General features: G+C 41.3%; 1 protein-coding gene across 1 annotated transcript in view; it reads left to right on the top strand.

Moving 5' to 3' along the window:
- The window catches only part of VSIG10 (V-set and immunoglobulin domain containing 10), a 52,899-nt gene that overhangs the window by 12,553 nt on the left and 20,150 nt on the right, over positions 1-20,196 (top strand). The window contains exons 3-7 of the mRNA XM_073676385.1: positions 4,121-4,399; positions 6,480-6,782; positions 8,843-9,106; positions 17,004-17,297; positions 19,211-19,321. Coding sequence (XP_073532486.1) covers positions 4,121-4,399; positions 6,480-6,782; positions 8,843-9,106; positions 17,004-17,297; positions 19,211-19,321 — 1,251 coding nt within the window. The remainder of the gene's footprint in view (positions 1-4,120; positions 4,400-6,479; positions 6,783-8,842; positions 9,107-17,003; positions 17,298-19,210; positions 19,322-20,196) is intronic.

The following is a 20,196-nucleotide window of genomic DNA, read 5'->3' as shown; positions in this document are numbered from 1 at the left end:
CTTCATTAGTAGTTTCCTCAAGGGTAACCTGAAGCCTTATGCACATAGCATTGTTAGATGTGTGTTGTAGGCCATGGAAATCTATGGGCACTGTGACAGTCACTGGGAATATATACGAAGGGAGGTGTGTGTCACTCAGGTTCCTATCCTGTGTGAACTAAAACCTAATAAATTTCTGCCAGCATGTTATATGCTGGGGGGTTAACTCTCTTAAAGGGTGTGGTTTTATGGGAATGGCAAAGAGGGTGGGAGGCCATTCTCCTACCTCCCCTGTGGCTGAGCAAGGTTTAAATGGTCAGTCAGTTTTTTTTTCTCTGAGCAGTGTGTGGCCTGGGGAGTGAAGTCTCCGGGCTGTGTTTGGGTGAAGCCAGAGAGCAACACCAGAGAACTGGTGTTTGCTGCGACTTTATCGTGCTACCCGGAGCGGGCCGAGCCTCGTTTGATATCGGACTCTGTTATACCTTCTCTTTTGTTTTCCCGTTAACCCCGAGAGGGTCTGTTTATTTTTATGGGACACTGCTGGAGTTTATGCCACAGAATAAACCAGCAGGAAGTTTAACCCGAACCGTGTGTCCTGTGTCTGCCTCTGGAGAGCCGTGCAAGTCGCTTTACCACAGCACATATTGTATTTTGATTGGGTTCCTCAGGTATCATATTACGAAGAGATCTCACTACAATGCTGTAATGAGAGAGACCTGATAGCAGCACCTGATGTGTGTCAGCGTTGTAAGGGTGCTTTCATATTGCATTCTAGCCACCCGTTTGTTGGTCCCGTCAGGGCTTACGTCAGAACAAACCAGGATTCAAGCATATGCAACGATGGGGCCATAGAGGAAAATGGTGCAGACAAAGTGAACATACGCTCTGGCGTATACGCCTACTTGAGGCGGACACCCAGACCTAGAGAACTGCATATGAGTGTCCGCCTCCAGTAGAAGAACGTTGATTCTGTCAGCACTATTAGGTTATGTGCACAAAATCCACACAAAGAATGGACAGGCTGCTTCTTTTTTCGCACATGAAATCCTGTCTGGAAAATTCCTGAACATGTGCACAGATCTTCCAAACTCCCATAGAAAATGCTGGGATAAGGTTTGCAATGTGTGTTTGGGGCAAACCCGCACAGATTTGCCGCAGCAAAAACGCATAAAAAATGCACCGTGTGCCTTATAGTCTATGGCCCCGTCAGCGCATACTCCTGAATCCTGTTTTGTGGGGGGTTCAGACATAAGCCTCGACGGTACCAACAAATGGGGGGCGAAATGCAATTTGAAAGCGCCCTAATACAGAGCTGCAGTGACTCCATGTTTCCAGCGGCCGTTTTCCCCCCACAGGGCTTTGCTTTGTGTATGAGGCCTAGCATTGGCGTTTTCTGTGAAGCACAAATTGAAATGTCACTTTTTGCCTTAGGCAGCTAATTACTTCCACTCCTTGGTGTGTCAGAAAAACAGTTACATTCCTTCTTTTCTTATATCTGAACTATAAGGCTAAGTTTACATGTAGAGTTTTTGCAGCTAAACCTTGCTCTCTTGGCGGTAAAAAGCACTGTGTTTAAAATGCAGGACTTTCAGCATTTTTGCGGTGTTTTTTTTGGGGGGGGGGGAGAGGTGGTGTAGAGTATTTGTTTAATAAAGTTAGTTTTATTCACAAAAACCCAGCAAAAAAATGCATCAAAGCCGGTTTGTTGTTTAGTTTGAAGTGTTTTTGCACTCTAATTGCTTTCTATGGGTGGAAAAAAAGCTGCAAAAACACTGAAAAAATTGACATGATGCAGATTTACAAAACAAGAAAAAGAAAAAAAAATAAGCTTGGGTATGAGATTTCTGAAATTTCATAGCTTTTTCTGGTATTGTAAAATACAGCTTCTTATTTGCATACAAATCGCATAAAAAATGCTGCTTGTGAATATAGCCTAATTTCGTACTTGCATTTTTTTTATTAAATAATAGATAATTTGTAGAAAAATGATATTTAATCCTAAGGTCCTGTTGAGATATCCATTGCTGAATTGTCTTTTGGTGACAAAAAGCTGAGGAAAACTGAGGCATGGAAAGGTTGGTGAACACAGGAAGATATACAATGAAACCAAAATATACCTTATATTCACTTGAAAATAACTTTTTTTTTTTAATTTATTGACTATTTTTACTTTGAAGATATATGAATATAAGTTGGATTCTGTCTAGGAGGAGCTCTCACTTGCCATAAATGTTTTCCTACCTGGTGAAGAAGCTGCAGTCCTCCTGAATCTATCATTTGTTTCCTTTTTTTGTGCCTGCACATTTCTGGTCCAGAGATATGTCTCTTTTTTCCCCGTATGTAAATCTGGTCATTTTAGCCAACTGGGCATGGTCCTAAAAGAAGACTTCCACAGAGATGTGTTGAGGGTCACACCCACTTGACTGAAAAGACTAAATTTACATACAGGGAAGAGGGGGCCATACTTCAGTAGAGTGTAAAGCAAGGGGTCTCAAACTCTGCTGGGTATATGGGCCGCACATGGAAAAAATTTGAATTTGGGGGGCTGCATTCTTTGCAGGTCAAAGTGACATTTTTTGTGATACCATTTTTTTTGTATACACCTTTTCAACATTTTTGCTGTGTTTTATTTTTTTATAGCTTGGGTCGTTACGGATGTGGCGATAAAAAACGTGCACTTTTTTGTTTACTTTAATTTATATATCAAACAGCATTTTTAGGGCCAAAATATTTTTCATGCTTTATTTATTTATTTATTTTTTTTAACTTTTACAATTTTGCTTCCCCCAGTTGGCCACATACATTAATATTGTCTTACAATTAGCACCATATAGTAATTCTGGCAAACATCTTGCAGTAATGTGCCCCATCCTGGTCCCAATCTTGTAGTAATGTGCCCCATCCTAGTCCTAATCTTGCAGTAATGTGCCCCATCCTGGTCCTAATCTTGCAGTAATGTGCCCCATCCTGGTCCTAATCTTGCAGTAATGTGCCCCATCCTAGTCCTAATCTTGCAGTAATGTGCCCCATCCTAGTCCTAATCTTGCAGTAATGTGCCCCATCCAAGTCCTAATCTTGCAGTAATGTGCCCCATCCAAGTCCTAATCTTGCAGTAATGTGCCCCATCCTGGTCCTAATCTTGCAGTAATGTGCCCCATCCTGGTCCTAATCTTGCAGTAATGTGCCCCATCCTGGTCCTAATCTTGCAGTAATGTGCCCCATCCTGGTCCTAATCTTGCAGTAATGTGCCCCATCCTGGTCCTAATCTTGCAGTAATGTGCCCCATCCCGGTCCCCATGCTGTGGCTATGTCCCCATCCCGGTCCCCATGCTGTGGCTATGTCCTCTATTGTGCTGTTCTTCACACACATAAAAGAGAGAAAAAAAAGATGATTCTCACCTGTCCTCCGTTCCCTCGGCGTCCTTTCTGCACATGTGGCCCGCAGGCACCAGAGTCAGACCCCTTGATGATGGCGGCTGGCATTGGTAATGCTGTGCTGGGAGACTGTCTATGCGCGGCAATGCAGTGCTGCTGTCGGCGGCTCCTCCTGGACCAGGTCGGGACTGTCATGGGGTCTGACTCTGGTGCCTGCGGGCCGCATAAAGCAGCCTCAGGGGCCGCATGCGGCCCGCGGACCACGTGTTTGAGACCTCTGGTGTAGAGGTACACAAACAAATATTGCCAGATTCAGGAGAATGGTGGCATTTACACCAGGTAAAAAAAATCATATTTACGGGATGTGACAATAAAACAAAACAGCCATATTATATATATATACATATATATATATATAGTGAATTACAAATTATGTTTCTCATTCATTTATAAAGTTACGTAAAGTGGGTTTCCCATTTACATCATTGATTATATAGTGCAAGGATGTGTCATCACTGTCTAGTCACTGTGACGGCTACCATGTGCTACATGTGGCAGTAGCGCCAGTGTTCACCATGCAACATGGATATCCAGCAGTGTACCACTGTATTATAGATTTTTAATGGAGTTTACCATCTTAACACCTTGGTGGCATGTCCTAGTTATATCTCATCAATGTCTTAAGTGGAAATCCCCTTTAAGGCCTGGGTTCTCATTTGTCTTGAGGTTAATCTCTGTATTTTTCCCCTACTTTCACATATTGCAGCTTCAGTATTAATCATCTCTGGAGAAGAGGGTGGACAAGCAATTCTACCATGCAGCACCGTAGCAGAGAATACAAAAGCGGTCATCTGGTTTATGGAGGATACTAAACAAGAAGTACTGAACTGTAGCAATGAAACGAGTTCTAATCCAAAATACTCAAGACTGAACGGGAGTTCTCTTGTGATAAAAGATCTACACATGGACGATGAAGGACTCTACGGTTGCAAAGACTGTTCAGAAACAGCAGACGCTCCGGCTCAAGTACAGCTGAAAATAGCAAGTAAGCACAATATCAAATTCGTTTTACGCGTAAACGGATAATTGAATATTTTTGCATCCCAAAATTAAGATCTCACAATTTTTATATCCCCTTTATAAAGAAATCTTCAGAGAGATTCTTGAGATGACTACAGAGGAGCGCTAACAAAAAGCTCTGTAGAAAACGTGTTTCTGCTGTTCCCACAAAAGCCATCTTCTTGGCTCCTGCCACTGTACAAGGGAGTGGTGGTGGCACGTCCTAGCAAAAGCCACCAGCTCTTCTCCAATCTAATGAATGGTATCCTGAATTTCCATAGGATCATAGGTATAAATCCATATCACCTGTTAGAAGTGGCCTCAGTAGTTGAACATAATCAGAACTTGATTGGCAGTGTAAAGGTGGCCATACATCTTAGGCTAAAACTACCAATTTTCACTGGACTGACCAACATGTATTAGATGTTCGGTTGACAGATGTCTGTGCCTGTTCCCTACTATTCTCCCTGAAATAGATGAAAAAATCTGATAGCTGGGTGTTACCATTCCCCTTGTCAATAGTGTCTCAACCAAGTCTGAGTGATGGTACAGTGCACCTCTGCTCCATTCATTCAGAGCCGGATGCCCAAAGCTCTGCTCTCGGGATTGTTGGGGACCCATTGGTTACAGCCCCAGCGATTGGTAAATTTTCACCTGTCTTATGAATAGGGGATAGCTTACTATTTTGAGACTAACCCTTTAAAGGGAACCTGGTAGCATGTATCAGGCACGTGCTGTATGATTTCAGCCGGGTGTGTTTGACTCTGAAACGCTGCGGTGTTTCAGAAAAAAACATACTTTAAAGCCGCACAGGATACTAGTTGGAAAGACAGGCCCCCGTTGGATTCTCGCCACCTGCTTCCCCTGAGTGATGTGTCTTTACTTACATGCTTGTATAGGGAGAGACCTGACAGTCATTGACAGTGGGCAGGGAGAAGTTGCTGGGGACCTACCTGTCCGACTATTCTCCTGTGCAGCTCGGTCCCCGGCGGCTTTTAAAGTATGTTTTTCTATGAAACGCCGCAGCAATTCCGACTCAATCTCTGCTGTGTTTTCTACACTGAACTATGGCTTTCATGATGTGGAAAAACTTTACTGGACTTTTTTGAAGGGTTATCTTATGAAGACAAAACCCATCCATATGCCCTGCCCTGGACCCATTTTGAAAGGGGCTGTCTCTAATTAAACAATTGTTTAAAGGGGATTTAAAGAGCTATCCCATGACTTTGTAATTGTGCATGTGATGTTGTTTTTACATACAGGTGCATCTCACTAAATTAGAATATCATCAAGAAATTGATGATATTCTAATTTAGTGAGATGCACCTGTACCTATTTAAAAACTATAAGGAAAAAAATAAGAGGTACCCTGAATGTAAATGTTCTTTTAAAGAAATTACTTTGTAGCCAGTGTTAACTTCAGTGTTGAGAGTACAATTTGAATAAAAAGGGTAAGAAAAAATAAATTGTGACATGATGGCATGCAGTAAGTACTTAGGTATTCTCCTCTAGAAGTGCTGCTGTTCTGGGAGAATGGCTCTGTATGTACTTAGGATATAGGAGCACTGGAGACAAAGGCCCCGCTTCATCACCACGTTTTTTTGCGTGAATAACTCAATTAGTGACTTTTTGATTTTGTGAAAAAAATTTATCAAAGGATGAACACAATTGGGCAACACATACCACAAGACAAAAAAAAAGAAAGCAAATTAAAAAATGCCAATAATGAATCAAGGCCAAAATATATGCTCCGGTACAATTTTCTCAATTTATGCTGAGCAAGCAGCATAGACCACAATAGGTTAATTTGCCAAAATCTTAAGTAAATCAAGCAAAGTCTGCTGTTCAGATGTTTCTGTGAAGTTATTACATTCCTGACAATGTATTCTGGATAATCGAAATGTGGAATCAAAAATATGGACTTATACCAATGTATTAGGGAAATGCTGCATATAATAAATAATAATAAATTACACTTTAGTTATCTTGTCAGTTTTTAACTCCTTAGTCTGTATTATTGCCAACCAAGAATTCATGTCAATATTAACTTCCCTTTATCCATTCAGGTGGTCCAAATAATATCACTTTCCTGATATCTCCTACCAAGACTCTTCCAAATGGTACCCATTACACTTCAAGTGGTTCCAACATAAATTTCAGCTGCATTAGTTATTCCATCCCTGAACCGACAAATTCGATTACGTTGCAATCAGGGAACGTTCCTGAGCTTTTTCACTCAGTAAATTCAAGCTCGCTTAATTTTTATTTGAGCAATGTAGCTGCAAATTACCAGGGAAACTACACATGCTCTGTTGTAAATCCTCTTAGTAAGAAGACGCTCAACTACACTCTTCAGCTTCTCGTATATCGTAAGTATGATTCTCCGTGACAATGAATAGATTAAATCTCCAGTGATTTGTCAGAAATAATAAGACTTGCCAACATACTTCATTCACATACTGACTCAAGTACATGTCATATTCCATATTACAGCTCCGTTTTGTACAAAACTATGATAGGACCTCCGTAAATGTGCTTGATCCCCCCCCCCCCCCCCCCATATACTTCTGTTGCGACAGAAAAAAAAAGTGGTATACCTTCTAGAGTTGACTTCTCCATTCACACGTAGTTGATCAGAGCTGTACAGGTGCACCACAATACTTCAGCACTCGTGGAATAAGATTACTGGCCCTGGATACCAGTCAGAAGAGGAGAAGGAACTAGTGAGCCATTGAGAACTCTGCCATTCCTATGGTGTGTGAGTGTGCAGAACCTAAAAAGTTAAATGTGGCCAGTGAACCAGCCCTTAAAGGGGTATTTTCAAGTTGTCTCCTGAGCAGCTCAGGACTAATGCCGTCTCCTTAGTTTCCTTACTTCTGGTTTCTGGCAGGATGGACTCTCCACCTTGATTGACAGTTCTGGTGAATAGCAGATCTGTAGTATAATAGTAGAACTATAAAGCTCAACACAAGTTCTACTGTAACACATTCAGCTATCAGTGTTTTTTTCCATTGTGTACTGCGATCAGTGTATTTTATATAGAGATAACAAAGAATTTGAACAAACACATGCTCAGATTAAACCTGAAGGTCTGAACTGAAACGTAAATTGATGTACATGCATGTTCACACAAAGCCATTAAACAGAGAAACCGAAGTCAAGAAAAATACCCAAATAACTGAAAGTAAATATATAGATCGCACAGTGCAAAAATAATAATAAATAATAAAGGGTATTTAGTTAACATAATTTTGATCAAAATAATGTATAAGCTATCCTGCCACTTCACGGCAACCCTTATGGGACAGTCCTAACTCTAGTATTAAAAACCTTACCATTTGTCAAGTGACATACATATGGAGAAGGGCAGAGAGACTGGATCCCTAGTGTAAGCATAAAACCGAGGCAGAATGAGCGTCTCAGCCCAGACAAAGGGTGGCCACACCCTTTTATATGCGCTAAAGCATACTGACTGCAAAGAAAAAACCTGAAGGTCTGAACCGAAATGTAAATTGATGTGCATGCAAAATGTAGATGCATGTTCACACAAGGCCATTAAACATACTCAGATTAGTGGGAGAAGAGAGCTGAGATTAGCAGACTTGCTGTGAAAGCTGCAGGGCTGGTGATTTATAACTGCGTCTCTTCTGAAGATGAGAGGGAGGGGGAAAAAAAGTGAGCTCCTAACTGCTGTATATAAATCAGTGTGCTGGAGTAGTGTAGCTACTCCGCACTCTCTGCAAGGATCTGGAGACCGAGCTCCATGGAAACAAGCTTTACACTATGAAAGATAAGAGCTCTCATTGCAGGAATATGACAGCAGATAGAAAAAGCAAGTCAATTGCAAACTTATTTTCATGCTTTCTAACTAATTGAAGTAATTTAAGAACTTGAGAATGCCCCTTTAAGCTAGGATTCTATATTTAAAAGTTACCAAAAGGCTACTGGAGGCAAAATGTCCATTTTGTGGGAGTTCATCTTTAAATGGGGTACATTTTGGGGTCTAGTTCTTTCAACCGTAAACAAAACGCTGCAGACTACACTATTCTTGAAAAACGCATGGACACTGAAGTAACGGCACTGTAGCAATGTGACCAGTCTAATGACTCCTTTATGCAAGCCAATCTGGGCTATCTAATGACCACCAATGAAGTACTGGCCTGTGTAGACCAGCTGACAATAGTTCTGTGTTTACACAGTATAGGATGATATGCTGCCAATCACGATTTTAATGCCAACATGAATGAGCGTTTTTCCTCTTTCATCAGGTGGTTGCCACATGTTGATACAAGCCAATCGGGAAACGAGTAATTGCTCATTCTCAATTACTCGTTTAAATGGGCCTTAAATGGAAAACCATTTGGTAATTGAGTGGCTGTGAAAAGTTAATTAATATTATATTCATGCATTTTTTTTTTTTTTCCGACAGATCCACCTGGTTTTCCCATGCAGTGCAGTGCTCAGTACAAAGTGGTTCCCTCAGGGTTGGCATTGACATGCACTTGGCATGGAGGATATCCATCTCCAGTACTGCAATGGGAAAATAGCAGTCATATACTGTCAAATGGGACTTCAGACACATTGGAGGTGACTGTAAATGGCTTCCAGTATCCTAATGGACAAAAGCTTACGTGCAAAGGAAAACACTCTATAACAAATATAATGAGAGAGGAGACATGTGAAGTTCAATTAAGTAAGGAAACAAATTATTGTCTTTACTGCTTCATTGTGCTACACTTTTTTCCTAGATATTCTTGTCAATTTTAGCATCTTAAAAACAGTAATCTCTAAATCTGAGTATCAGGTAATCTATAAAAACCATTATCTACATATAAAACTATTTTAAACATTAAGGGTATATTCACACTGCATTGCTTGGCTTAGAAACTCTTGCCAAATACCTTATCATAGAATTTTAAGTCATATTAGGTTTTTTTTTTTTTTTTTAAAACTTTCATACAAAATTGTCTTCCATTTTGAAAGACACAACATGTCCATGCATTACATGGGGCAGAACTTTAATAATGTGTTTAATTATGTGTTAATTCATTTTTCCTATGGCAGCACTGCTGGAGTACTGGGTGCCTTACACCTAATAGCAAAAGGTACTACCAGTGGGACGCCCATTCAATTAGAATTCAGTGGCTTTCTTCGGAAATAAAAAAAAAAAATAAAAAAAAAAATCATGGGTAATCCAGAAGCAACATAGTGAGCTTCTCGAAAGTCATAATATTGTCCACTTTGTGTATCCTATGGACTAAGGTGGATTTTCAGTGAGCCGAAATACAAGATATGATGACATTGAAAAGTTCAGTATTGTTTTTGGATAGATTCTCATGGCGAGTTGTAGTAGGCATTAAGCTGGTGATTGGCTTGGCCCAATATTGAGAACTTTGTAAGTATCTTCCAGAAGTTGAATAGTGGGAAGACAAAGGAATACATTTTATATAGTATAGAGACGACCTGAATAATGGTTTCTAACCTCCAAAATGTAAAGATTTTGTATGTTTGAGCAGGGGAGAGTAGAAGGCAAGGTCATTGTCCTCTTTAGTAAGAAAGGATGGTTTAAAATCTGGATCTGGAAGATGAGCAGGCTTGTAGCCTTCTAGACCTTGACAAAGTGGAGCCAGACAGCTGTCGAATTAAAAGGGTTGTTTCACAAAACATTTTTATTTTCACAATGGGATGTTTTTTAAAAACAATGTTTTTGTGTTGAGATAATCTTATAAATGTGCCCCTGCTGTGTACTGTGTAATGGCTGTGTTTTACCATGCAAAGCTACACCAGTTTATCGTCTACATATACCACAGGTCCTGGCAAGGGGTCAAAGCATAAGTCACTTATGATAAGTGAGTATCCAGACAAAACAACAAGGGCTCACAGCTGTTTTTGTGTAAGGTAACAAAATATGTCCCTACCTGTTTTATCACAGGAGCGAGTGTTTCTGACATGTCACCAGTCCTGTGAGCTCAACCTAAATTAAGTCAGTGACATATAAGCTTGGCTGCCGCTGGAGCTCCTCCGTCACTGACTTGATTTATGATGAGCTTAGAAAGCTATAGATGTGTCAGAAACACTTGCTCTTCTGATAAAACAGGCAGGGAAATGTATCACAGGAATGAATTTCTGATGAATTTGTATCTTTATCTCCATTATACGAGGTAACAATCCCTTTAAACCTCTTAGGGCAAGTAAACAATGAAATGTAAGAGCCATTGAGGTCTTAAAAAGCCCAGTAGAGCGGGATTTGTGATGAGCAATAGCTCCTCCTGAATTCCGTTTCTAAACCAGGATCAAACTGATGGTTCCTTTAAAATAGGGGATAATGGATAAGGGTAAAGGGAGATTTAAAGCTATAGGAAACAGTTGTTTGCAAAGTGAATGAGTTGGACTTTGATGTCACGTACGTTCTCCTGGGGGCTCTGAGCCCAACCATGGCAATAAGTGTAGAGTAAGGAGAGGGGGGTCACTGTTCTATGAAAAACTCTATGCTATAGGGCCCCATGTCTGCACCAGTCAAGTACCCTTTGGCCGTGAGAGGCCTCAACAACCCTTAATGTTTAAACCGAACACACACAATTCTACCAAAATAAACCTTGTTCTTAGAGGTTTTTCACAATGTTACTCTTGTATTATACTTATGTAATACAAGTTAAACTTTTCCTCTAGATATATTGTCTTTGCTATCCAAACAGTCGACCTTATTGTGTGATCCATGTGATGGGTCGTAGGCTGTTATCAATGAAAACAAGCTATTGTGCTAGAGCCAGTGGGAGATGGAGAATGTATGTGAGTCATGTATTGCAGTCAAGCCAGAAAATACTTTGAATTTTTCATGTGAACTTCCTGAACAGGACTACCAGCATTAGTCGTCAATGAAAGGAATTTTTAGATAATCATAACACATAATTTAGCAAACACTAGAGCTCAAAATCATATTGTAACCCTTTATCCTTCAGAACAGTTTAGGTTATAGAGATTTGTGCGTATATGAGAACAGTACCTTTAATAAGATTAGTGGCATTTTATCAGTTGTCTATATGGAGACTAATGACCACAATTAACATTACACCACTGGGTATTATCTGTGTTTAGTGCTCAATTAAGAATTTTATTACGAGTCAGGTGAGGTTTTATTCTGTCCATTGCACTAATTTGATAAGGTTAAATGAGTTTTTGGTATGTAAAACTGTTTTATAGACACTCACCTGCCCCTGAAATCACCGGGGTTTCAGACAATGCTTCAAGAAAAGGGATGGATTGTCTAAAATATGTTGTAAGTTCCTCTCTAAGGAAAAGTTCTTTACAAGCCCAGAATGATCTTCTCCATTCGAGAATGAAACGAAATCTGGGGTAATATGGGCCCAGTTCTAATTGTTCTATCCTCTTTGAAACCCAGTGGTGCATCGGAGCAGGACGCTATTCTTCCCTCCCTCTGAAATACAACATTGTTTGCAGACAACAGGGTGGGGGAATTGACCGAAGGTTTATGGAAATGACACAAAGACCTTCTTATCAGGCACAAAACCTAGCACTATATTACATTTTGATCTTTGGGACCCAGTTTCTCCTGTGTACACCACTGGCGTGATGAGTCTTCAATGCAAGGGTATTGGTACTGTATGTAATTATTCTTTATATTGTGTGTAGTAGTTGAATCCCTGAGTTCAGATTTTTGGTCAGCACTGATAAACACTGTATCTACAAAAATGTGAAGGGTTTACTCAGTTTTGTAATATTTTATATCTTTTCATGGGACTACACTGAAGATATGACATTTTGATACAATGTAAGCAGTCATTGAACAGCGTGTATAAGGCTATGTGCCCACGATGCAGAAATGCTCAGGATTTTTTCCTGAGCGTTTCTGCATCTCCCTGGCAGAAAAAAACGCATGCGGATTGTACATGCGTTTTCCTGACAGGGACATGCGGAAATGAAGCGTTATTCACTGACATTTCTGCATGCGGGTTGACAAGCGCTTTCCAAGCGATTAGCATCACTTGGAAAGTGCTTGTGACAACTAGGTCACACTATATAAATCCATGCAAACGGCATGGATTTATATAGTGTGACCCGAGAGAGTGGTTAAAAATAAACTAATACTTACCTTCCGATGGCCCCCGAGACTTGCTGCGCTCCTGTGCTGGCTGCTGTCAGATCGCGGTACTGAAAAGACCTGCCGTCACATGACTGTGACAGCGCAGGTCCTTCAGTCCTGCGTGATCTATCAGCAAGCGAAGAGAAGGAGTCCGGGGGCTGTCGGAAAGTGAATATTATCTTTATTTTTTATTTTATTCTTTTTTTTTATGGTACCTGGGTGTGGAGGAGACTCTCCTCTCCTCTACACCCGGGTACCATCCGCACATTAGAACGTGCCAATTACGCAAGTACAGATGCAGTCTTGCGGAATTGGCGCGTTCTAATGCAAGTCAATGGCGGCGAAAACGCAGCGCTTCCGCAAAATAATTGGTAGTGCTGCGTTTTTTTCCTTAATGATAATCCGCAGCGGAAATTTCCGCAGCATGTGCACAGCACATGCGGATTATCATTGGGGAACATTGCTGCCCTTCTACCATGCGTTTTTAATGCGTTTCCGCAGCTGCAAAAACGCTGCGGAAACGCATTAAAAATGCATCGTGGGCACACAGCCTAACAGTGTAAATTTGGTGTGCCCTCTAAATAACTGAATACATATCCATTAATGTCTAAACCACTGGCAACAAAAGTGAGTACACACCTAAGTGAAAATAGCCAAATTGTGCCCAAATAGCCATTTTCCCTCCCTGGTGTCATGTATCACTAATGAGTCATAAGGTCTCAGGTGTGAATGGGGAGCAGGTGTGTTAAATTTGGTGTTATCGCTCTCACACTCTCTCATACTGGTCACTGGGAAGGTCAGCATGGCGCCTCATGGCAAAGAACTTTCAGAGAATCTGAAAAAAAGAATTGTTGCTCTACAAAAAGATGGCCCAGGCTATAAGAAGATTGCCAACACCCTGACCCAGAGCTGCAGCATGGTGGCCAAGACCATACAGTGGTTTAACAAGACAGGTTCCACTTAGAACAGGCCTCTCCATGGTCGATCAAAGAAATCTAGTGCATGTGCTCAGCGTCCTATCCAGAGGTTGTCTTTTCAAAATAGACTCACGTGTGCTGCCAGCATTGCTGCAGAGATTAAAGGGGCGGGGGTCAGCCTGTCAGTGCTCAGACCATACGCTGCACACTGCATCAAATTGGTCTGCATGGCTGTCATCCCAGAAGGAAGCGTCTTCTAAAGATGATGCACAAGAAAGCCTGCAAACACTTTGCTGAAGACAAGCAGACTAAGGACATATATTACTGGAACCATTTCCTGTGGTCTGATGAGACCAAGATAAATTTAATTGGTTCAAATGGTGTAAAGCGTGTGTGGCCACAACCAGGTGAGGAGTACAAAGACAAGTGTGTCTTGCCTACAGTTAAGCATGGTGGTGGGAGTGTCATGATCTGGAGCTACAGGGCATTGAGGGAACCATGAATGCCAACATGTACTGTGATATACTGAAGCAGAGCATGATCCCCTCCCTTTGGAAAGTGGACCGCAGGACAGTATGCCAACATGAGAACGGCCCCAAACACGCCTCCAAGATAACCACTGCCCTGCTAAAGAAACTGAGGGTAAAGCTGCTGGACTGGACAAGCATTTCTCCAGACCTAAACCCTATTGAGCATCTGTGGGGCATCCTCAAACGGAAGGTGGAGGAGTGCAAGGTCTCTAACATGCACCACCTCTGTGATGTCAAGGAGGAGTGGAAGAGGATTCCAGTGGCAACCTGTGAAGCTCTAGTAAACTCCATGCCCATGAGAGTTAAGAAATGAAATAAAATAATGCTGGGCACACAAAATATTAACAGTTTGGGCACAATTTGGCCATGTTCACTTAGGGGTGTACTCACTTTTGTTTCCAGCGGTTTAGACATTAATGTCTGTTCATTGAGTTATTTAGAGGGCACACCAAATTTACACAGTTTTACAAGCTGTACACTGACTACTTTAGATTGTATTAAAGTGTCCTATCTTCAGTGTTGTCACATGAAAAGATATAATAAAATATTTACAAAAATGTGAGGAGTGTACTCACTTTTGGGAGCTACTGTATTTATTGTAGGGATTCACATTCAGCAGTTCACACAGGCAATGCGGTCTGGTCCAAACATGCAGTTTTATTGCTTTCATAAAACTCCAAGGGATTCAAAACAAAAAAGCCTCTTCTGGGCACAGAAGTATCACAGCAAATGCAGTGGCATGTAAAAGATTGGGCACCCCTGGTCAAAATGACTGATATTATGAACAGTTAAGCAAGTTGAAGATGAAATGATATCTAACAGGCCTGAAGTTAAAGATGACACATTTCCTTTGTATTTTAGGCAAATATATGTAATTTGTTTTTTATTTTAAAAATTACAAAAAGGAAAATGGGCTGATGCAAAAATCCTCTAACCTTGTGCCAAAAAACAGCAGCCATGGGTTCTTCTAAGCAGCTGCCTAGCACTCTGAAAATGGTGGAGACCCATAAAGCAGGAGAAGGCTATAAAAAGATAGCAACGTGTTTTCAAGTTACCCTTTCTTTAGTTCGAAATGCAATTAAGAAATGGCAGTTAACAGGAATAGTGAAGGTCAAGATAAGGTCTGGAAGACCAAGCAAAATTTCAATGATAGCTGCTCGTAGGATTGCTAGAGAGACAAATTAGAACCCCCGCTTGACCAGAAAAGACCTTCAGAAAGATTTAGCAGACTCTGGAGTTGTGGTACATTGTTCTACTGTTCAGAGACACCTGCACAAATATGGCCATGGAAGAGTCATCCAAAGAAAACCTCTCCTGCATCCTCACCATAAAATTCAGCGTCGGAAGTATGCAAAAGAAGAATTTTAAACAAGCATGATGCATTTTAGAAACAAGTTCTGTAGACCACTAAGGTTAAAATAGAACTCTTTGGCCACAATGATCAAAGGTATGTGTTGGGGAAAAAAGGCACAGAATTTCAGGAAAATAACATTTCGCCAACCATTAAGCATGGGGGTGGATCAATGATGCTTTGTGGTTGTGCTGCAGCCAATGGAACGGGGGACATTTCACGGGCAGAGGGAGAAATGGATTCAATGAAATTTCAACAAATTCTTGATGCAAACATAACACCATCTGTAAAAAAAAAAAAGAAGCTGACATTGAAAAACAGATCGCCTCTACAAATGGACAATGATCCTAAACGCACGTAAAAATCCACAATAGACTACCTCAAAAGGCGCAAGCTGAAGGTTTTACAATGGCCCACACAGTCCCCTGATCTAAACATCATTGAAAATTTGTGGCTAGACCTTAAAATAGCAGTGCATGCAAGATGACCCAGGAATCTCATAGAACTGGAAGAATTATCCAAAGAAGAATGAATGAAAATCCCTTAATCAAGAACTGAAAGACTCTTCTCTGGCTATGAAAAGTATTTACAAGCTGTTATACTTACAAAAGGGGGTGCTATTAGGTACTAACCATGCAGGGTGCCAAAACATTTGCATCGACCCATTTTCCTTTTTGTAATTTTTTAAAATGTAAAAGATGGGGGGAATTTTTTATATATATATATATATATATATATATATATATATATATATATATATATATATATATATATATATATATATATATATATATATATATATATATAATTAGTACAGACCAAAAAGTTTGGACACACCTTCTCATTTAAAGATTTTTCTGTATTTTCATGACTATGAAAATTGTACGTTCACACTGCTTTGATGACTACCTCTTGAAGCTCATCAAGAGAATGCCAAGAGTGTGCAAAGCAGTCATCAAAGCAAAAGGTGGCTACTTTGAAGAACCTAGAATATAAGACATATTTTCAGTTGTTTCACACTTTTTTGTTAACTATATAATTCCACATGTGTTAATTCATAGTTTTGATGCCTTCAGTGTAAATGTACAATTTTCATAGTCATGAAAATACAGAAAATTCTTTAAATGAGAAGGTGTGTCCAAACTTTTGGTCTGTACTGTGTATATATGTGTGTGTAATATATATATATATTTTTTTTTTTTTTTTTTCTCCCTAAAGTACAAAGGAAATGTGTCATATTTAACTTAAGGCCTTTTAGAAATAATTTAATCTTCAACTTGCTTAACTGTTCACAATAACAGTAATTTTGACCATGGGTGCCCAGATTTTTACATGCCACTGTAAACAGTTCATGCACCAGCAGGTAATGACTACCAACCAGTGCGGACTCACCCCTTCTGAATTCAGTCCTTCTCTCACTGCAGGCTAAATGATGCTAGAGTCTCTCCAAGGCAGCAGTTTAGGTTCCACATTCGCTGGTAACTCACCAGCTCCAACAGCTCTCAGGCTCTGATGGACTATCCACCATTAAACGGTCTTTTTTCCTCTCTAACACCTGACTGCTCAGCTCCCCAGCTGACTGACCAATGAACAACCAGCCTGGCCCTCTAGACATAGCTAGCCAGGTGCATCTAATTAAGACCTATTATGCTTTTCCTTCTTATTTTCTATGTATTACTTTTTTTTTTCAGGATACCCTATGCCCCAGACCGAGGCACTAAGAACCTGCTTTAAAGGAGAAAATGTAACCCTGTCATGTACTGTATTTGAGGCTAATCCCCCAGCTGTTATAACTTGGCTGCGTAATCTGAGCACCCCAAATGTGCAGATCCAGCCAGGGCCAAGATACCAGATCATACAGAGCGGCAAGATCTCCTACCTCACTATTGTCAACTGCTCCAAGGAGGTAGATGAGGGATCCTATATATGCATGACGGAGAATGGCGTTGCAACCAGAGATGTCTATATATATCTTGATATAACCAGTGAGTAGAAGAAAATTACATTATTCTATCCTGATGTTAAAATATTGCTGCTGTAGGTGTTGGTCACGCATCTACTGTTTAACTGGCTTATATGTGACCTATAAATGTTAGATTTGGAGGGGTCTGGGCACTGGGATATCCAACCTTTACAGGGGCATCTTGGTTCCCATATGTCAATGACGCGCCCCCTGGGCCTGTGTTGTGCTGCTGCTGTGCAGGGGGAATACCCGGAGCCGGATCGCTGGGGGTTGTAGTTCTCCGTGGCGGTGACCCGGTCCGTGCCCAGGGTGGTCAAACCAGTGGCAGTCTATTTGTATTGTAATAAGTGTCCGACTACGCCACCCGTGGATTGCGGTCAGTGGGGACCGCCGCTGCACTGCAGACCGCTGAGGCTGATGTTGTTTGTGCAGCTGAGTATGGGATGACTCCCCACGGGAGGAGTATTGCCTCAGGGCAGCTAGTGTGGATAATGATGGGAGTGATGGTGCGAGTGTCCCAGTACTGATGGTGCTGGTGCGGCGATGAAACACAGAGACTTGTGGTGCAGTTTCCAAAGCTTTACTCACTGTTGTTGTTCAGATCACTTCGGCCAGCAGTGACCGCCCGAGCCGTGCTGCGTCCACCAGGTGAGGGACTCTGTCAACTCCCAGGCAATTCCAGAGTGCGGTTCAGAGCTCCCCTCTCTTCCTTTCTACTGGCCGTCCTCACCAGTGACCCACCTTTGTCCAGCTTCCTCGGGCCTTCTGTTGGTGAAACCTCTCTCCGGTTTCCCTGACCCTATACGGTATGCCTTTTCTGGTGGATGTAGTGAGGGGTCGCACCAAGATGTGGTGACAACCTCCGGTTTTGGCTGAGGATTAGTCGCCTCCACCAATTCGGGTTCCGGTACCCTGCTCTGCCAACCCTTCACCCAGTATCTCCTCTAGGAATATGGGGTTCCTTCTGCCTTCGTGTCTCTGGGCCTTTCTCTGTGTTCCTCGCCTCCTTTCTCTTTCTGTTCCTTTCTTACTCTCCTTGCTGTTCCTTCTCTTCTCTCCCTCTCTGCTGTCTCAGGCCTCTACTCCAGGCCTGGCTCTGGAGCTGGGCCCAGACTGAGCCACAGCTCCCTGTCAGCCCTCTCTGGCTGAGCTCCTCTCTGAACTGACCCGGACTGAACACTGTCCTAAGATGGTGCCCACCTTATATACCTCCTTCTGACACCCGAGCCCAGGTGACTAGCAACCAATGGGCTCCTGCCTATGCCCAGAGACCCACCCCTATCTGCTCCTACACCACTGGGTTTTCCACCCCCCTCCCCACTCCAGCCAGGAACAGAAGCTGTCGTGCCTGCACTCTGTCTAGTGGGAGCACCGTTGGTCTGTTCCTCGGAAATGGGGTGTGTGTGGTGCATGCAGCTTACTGAGCCCCGGTCCACACTCCATCCTTACCCGGGAGTGGAATATCACACCTCTGGACTGAGGTGCAATACCCCTGTAGCAGCCGAGCCCTCGGGGTGCTACATCAACATCTGCACAACAGTTTGTATGTTGGATCATGCGAAACCTGAGCAGCAATCAAGTATGTGCCCAGCTGTATGTTATGGGAGTGATAGGAACTGTAGAGGGCAACAATATGCAAGAAATGTTTGATTGGTTCATGGTCCAATCATAGGGACATAATTAAAACAAAGGGTCTGGCGTTCTTTTCCAAACGTCACATTCCTTGATGTTCCATTGGCTACATTCAGGAAACATGATATTGACTCCGTTCCAGTAGAAAAATAATGGCATATCCTTTTAACATGTCAATATTACATTTGGTGAAAGTACCCAAACTGCCATGTACTGTATATAAGGAAAAAAATGTAGTGAACTAGATGTGTTTGGTTGTCCTTTTGTCCATTTTTATTTTCTTTTTGTTACTTTATTCTTCAGCACCCCATAACATTATTGGATTAGTATCTGCTATCTTGATCCTTTGCCTGATAGTGGTCGCTATTATTATAGGAACTGTACTGTACTGTGATCCTCAGTTTTATATAAAAGGTATGTCTTCTCACTTTTATATGCAAGTTTCAGTATTGAACACTATATTAGAAAAAAAAATGTTTGGCTGAACTAAATTTAAAATGATTTTTTTGTGATTTGCTCAGTTCTAGGACATGTTCGGATGAATATATTTGTATATGTCTGTGTGCTATCCGCAAACAAAACAGATAGTACACGGACTCAAAAATTGCAGCATACATTACTTTGATCTGTTTATTTGGAATCAGACTCACCCATTAAACTCAATTGCCCTGACTCCTCAAAGTGATTTTGCCAGAATTCTGGAGTAAATTGCTTTGAAAAATCTCAGAATTTTTGCACAACTCATAGTAGCGCAAAAACGTAACTTTTGTTTGTTATACGCAGCTCTGCAAAGATGGGCGTAACTGGGAGAGGGTGCGGCAGAGGAGTGACGCCGCAGCTCGTGCACCACTTAATGAATCAGGAGCTTCTGACTCCTATGCCACCCCCTCATCAACACTGATGTGAAAATTGCCAGTCTTGATGAATTTGGGCCAATTGATTTGCTAAAAAAAAAAAAAAGTTCTACAGACACCATACAAATGGGAATCTTTTTTGTAAAGATCCATTCCAATTTTTAACATTGAAAATTGTATTTGGCGTCTTATTTTTTTAATTGTTGTTGGATGTAAAAAAATATGAACAAACCGACCGAAGAAATACAGCTGACAATACAGTTGAAAAAAATATTTTTTTTTCTGGATGAAAACCATACAATTTTTACATAGGCTCATCCGTAACTCTGCCTTAAAGGGATCTGTCGGTAGGATCAACCATTCTAAGCCGTCTATATGAGCATGTATGTCATAAGAGGCTGAATAAAAGGATACCTTAATATCTGCTATCAGAAG

This window comes from Phyllobates terribilis, unplaced genomic scaffold, assembly GCF_046119375.1.
Source record: "Phyllobates terribilis strain yellow unplaced genomic scaffold, ASM4611937v1 Scaffold_1__5_contigs__length_1240528914, whole genome shotgun sequence".
Taxonomy (NCBI): Eukaryota; Metazoa; Chordata; class Amphibia; order Anura; family Dendrobatidae; genus Phyllobates; species Phyllobates terribilis.
This window is presented reverse-complemented; position numbering and strand designations above follow the sequence as displayed.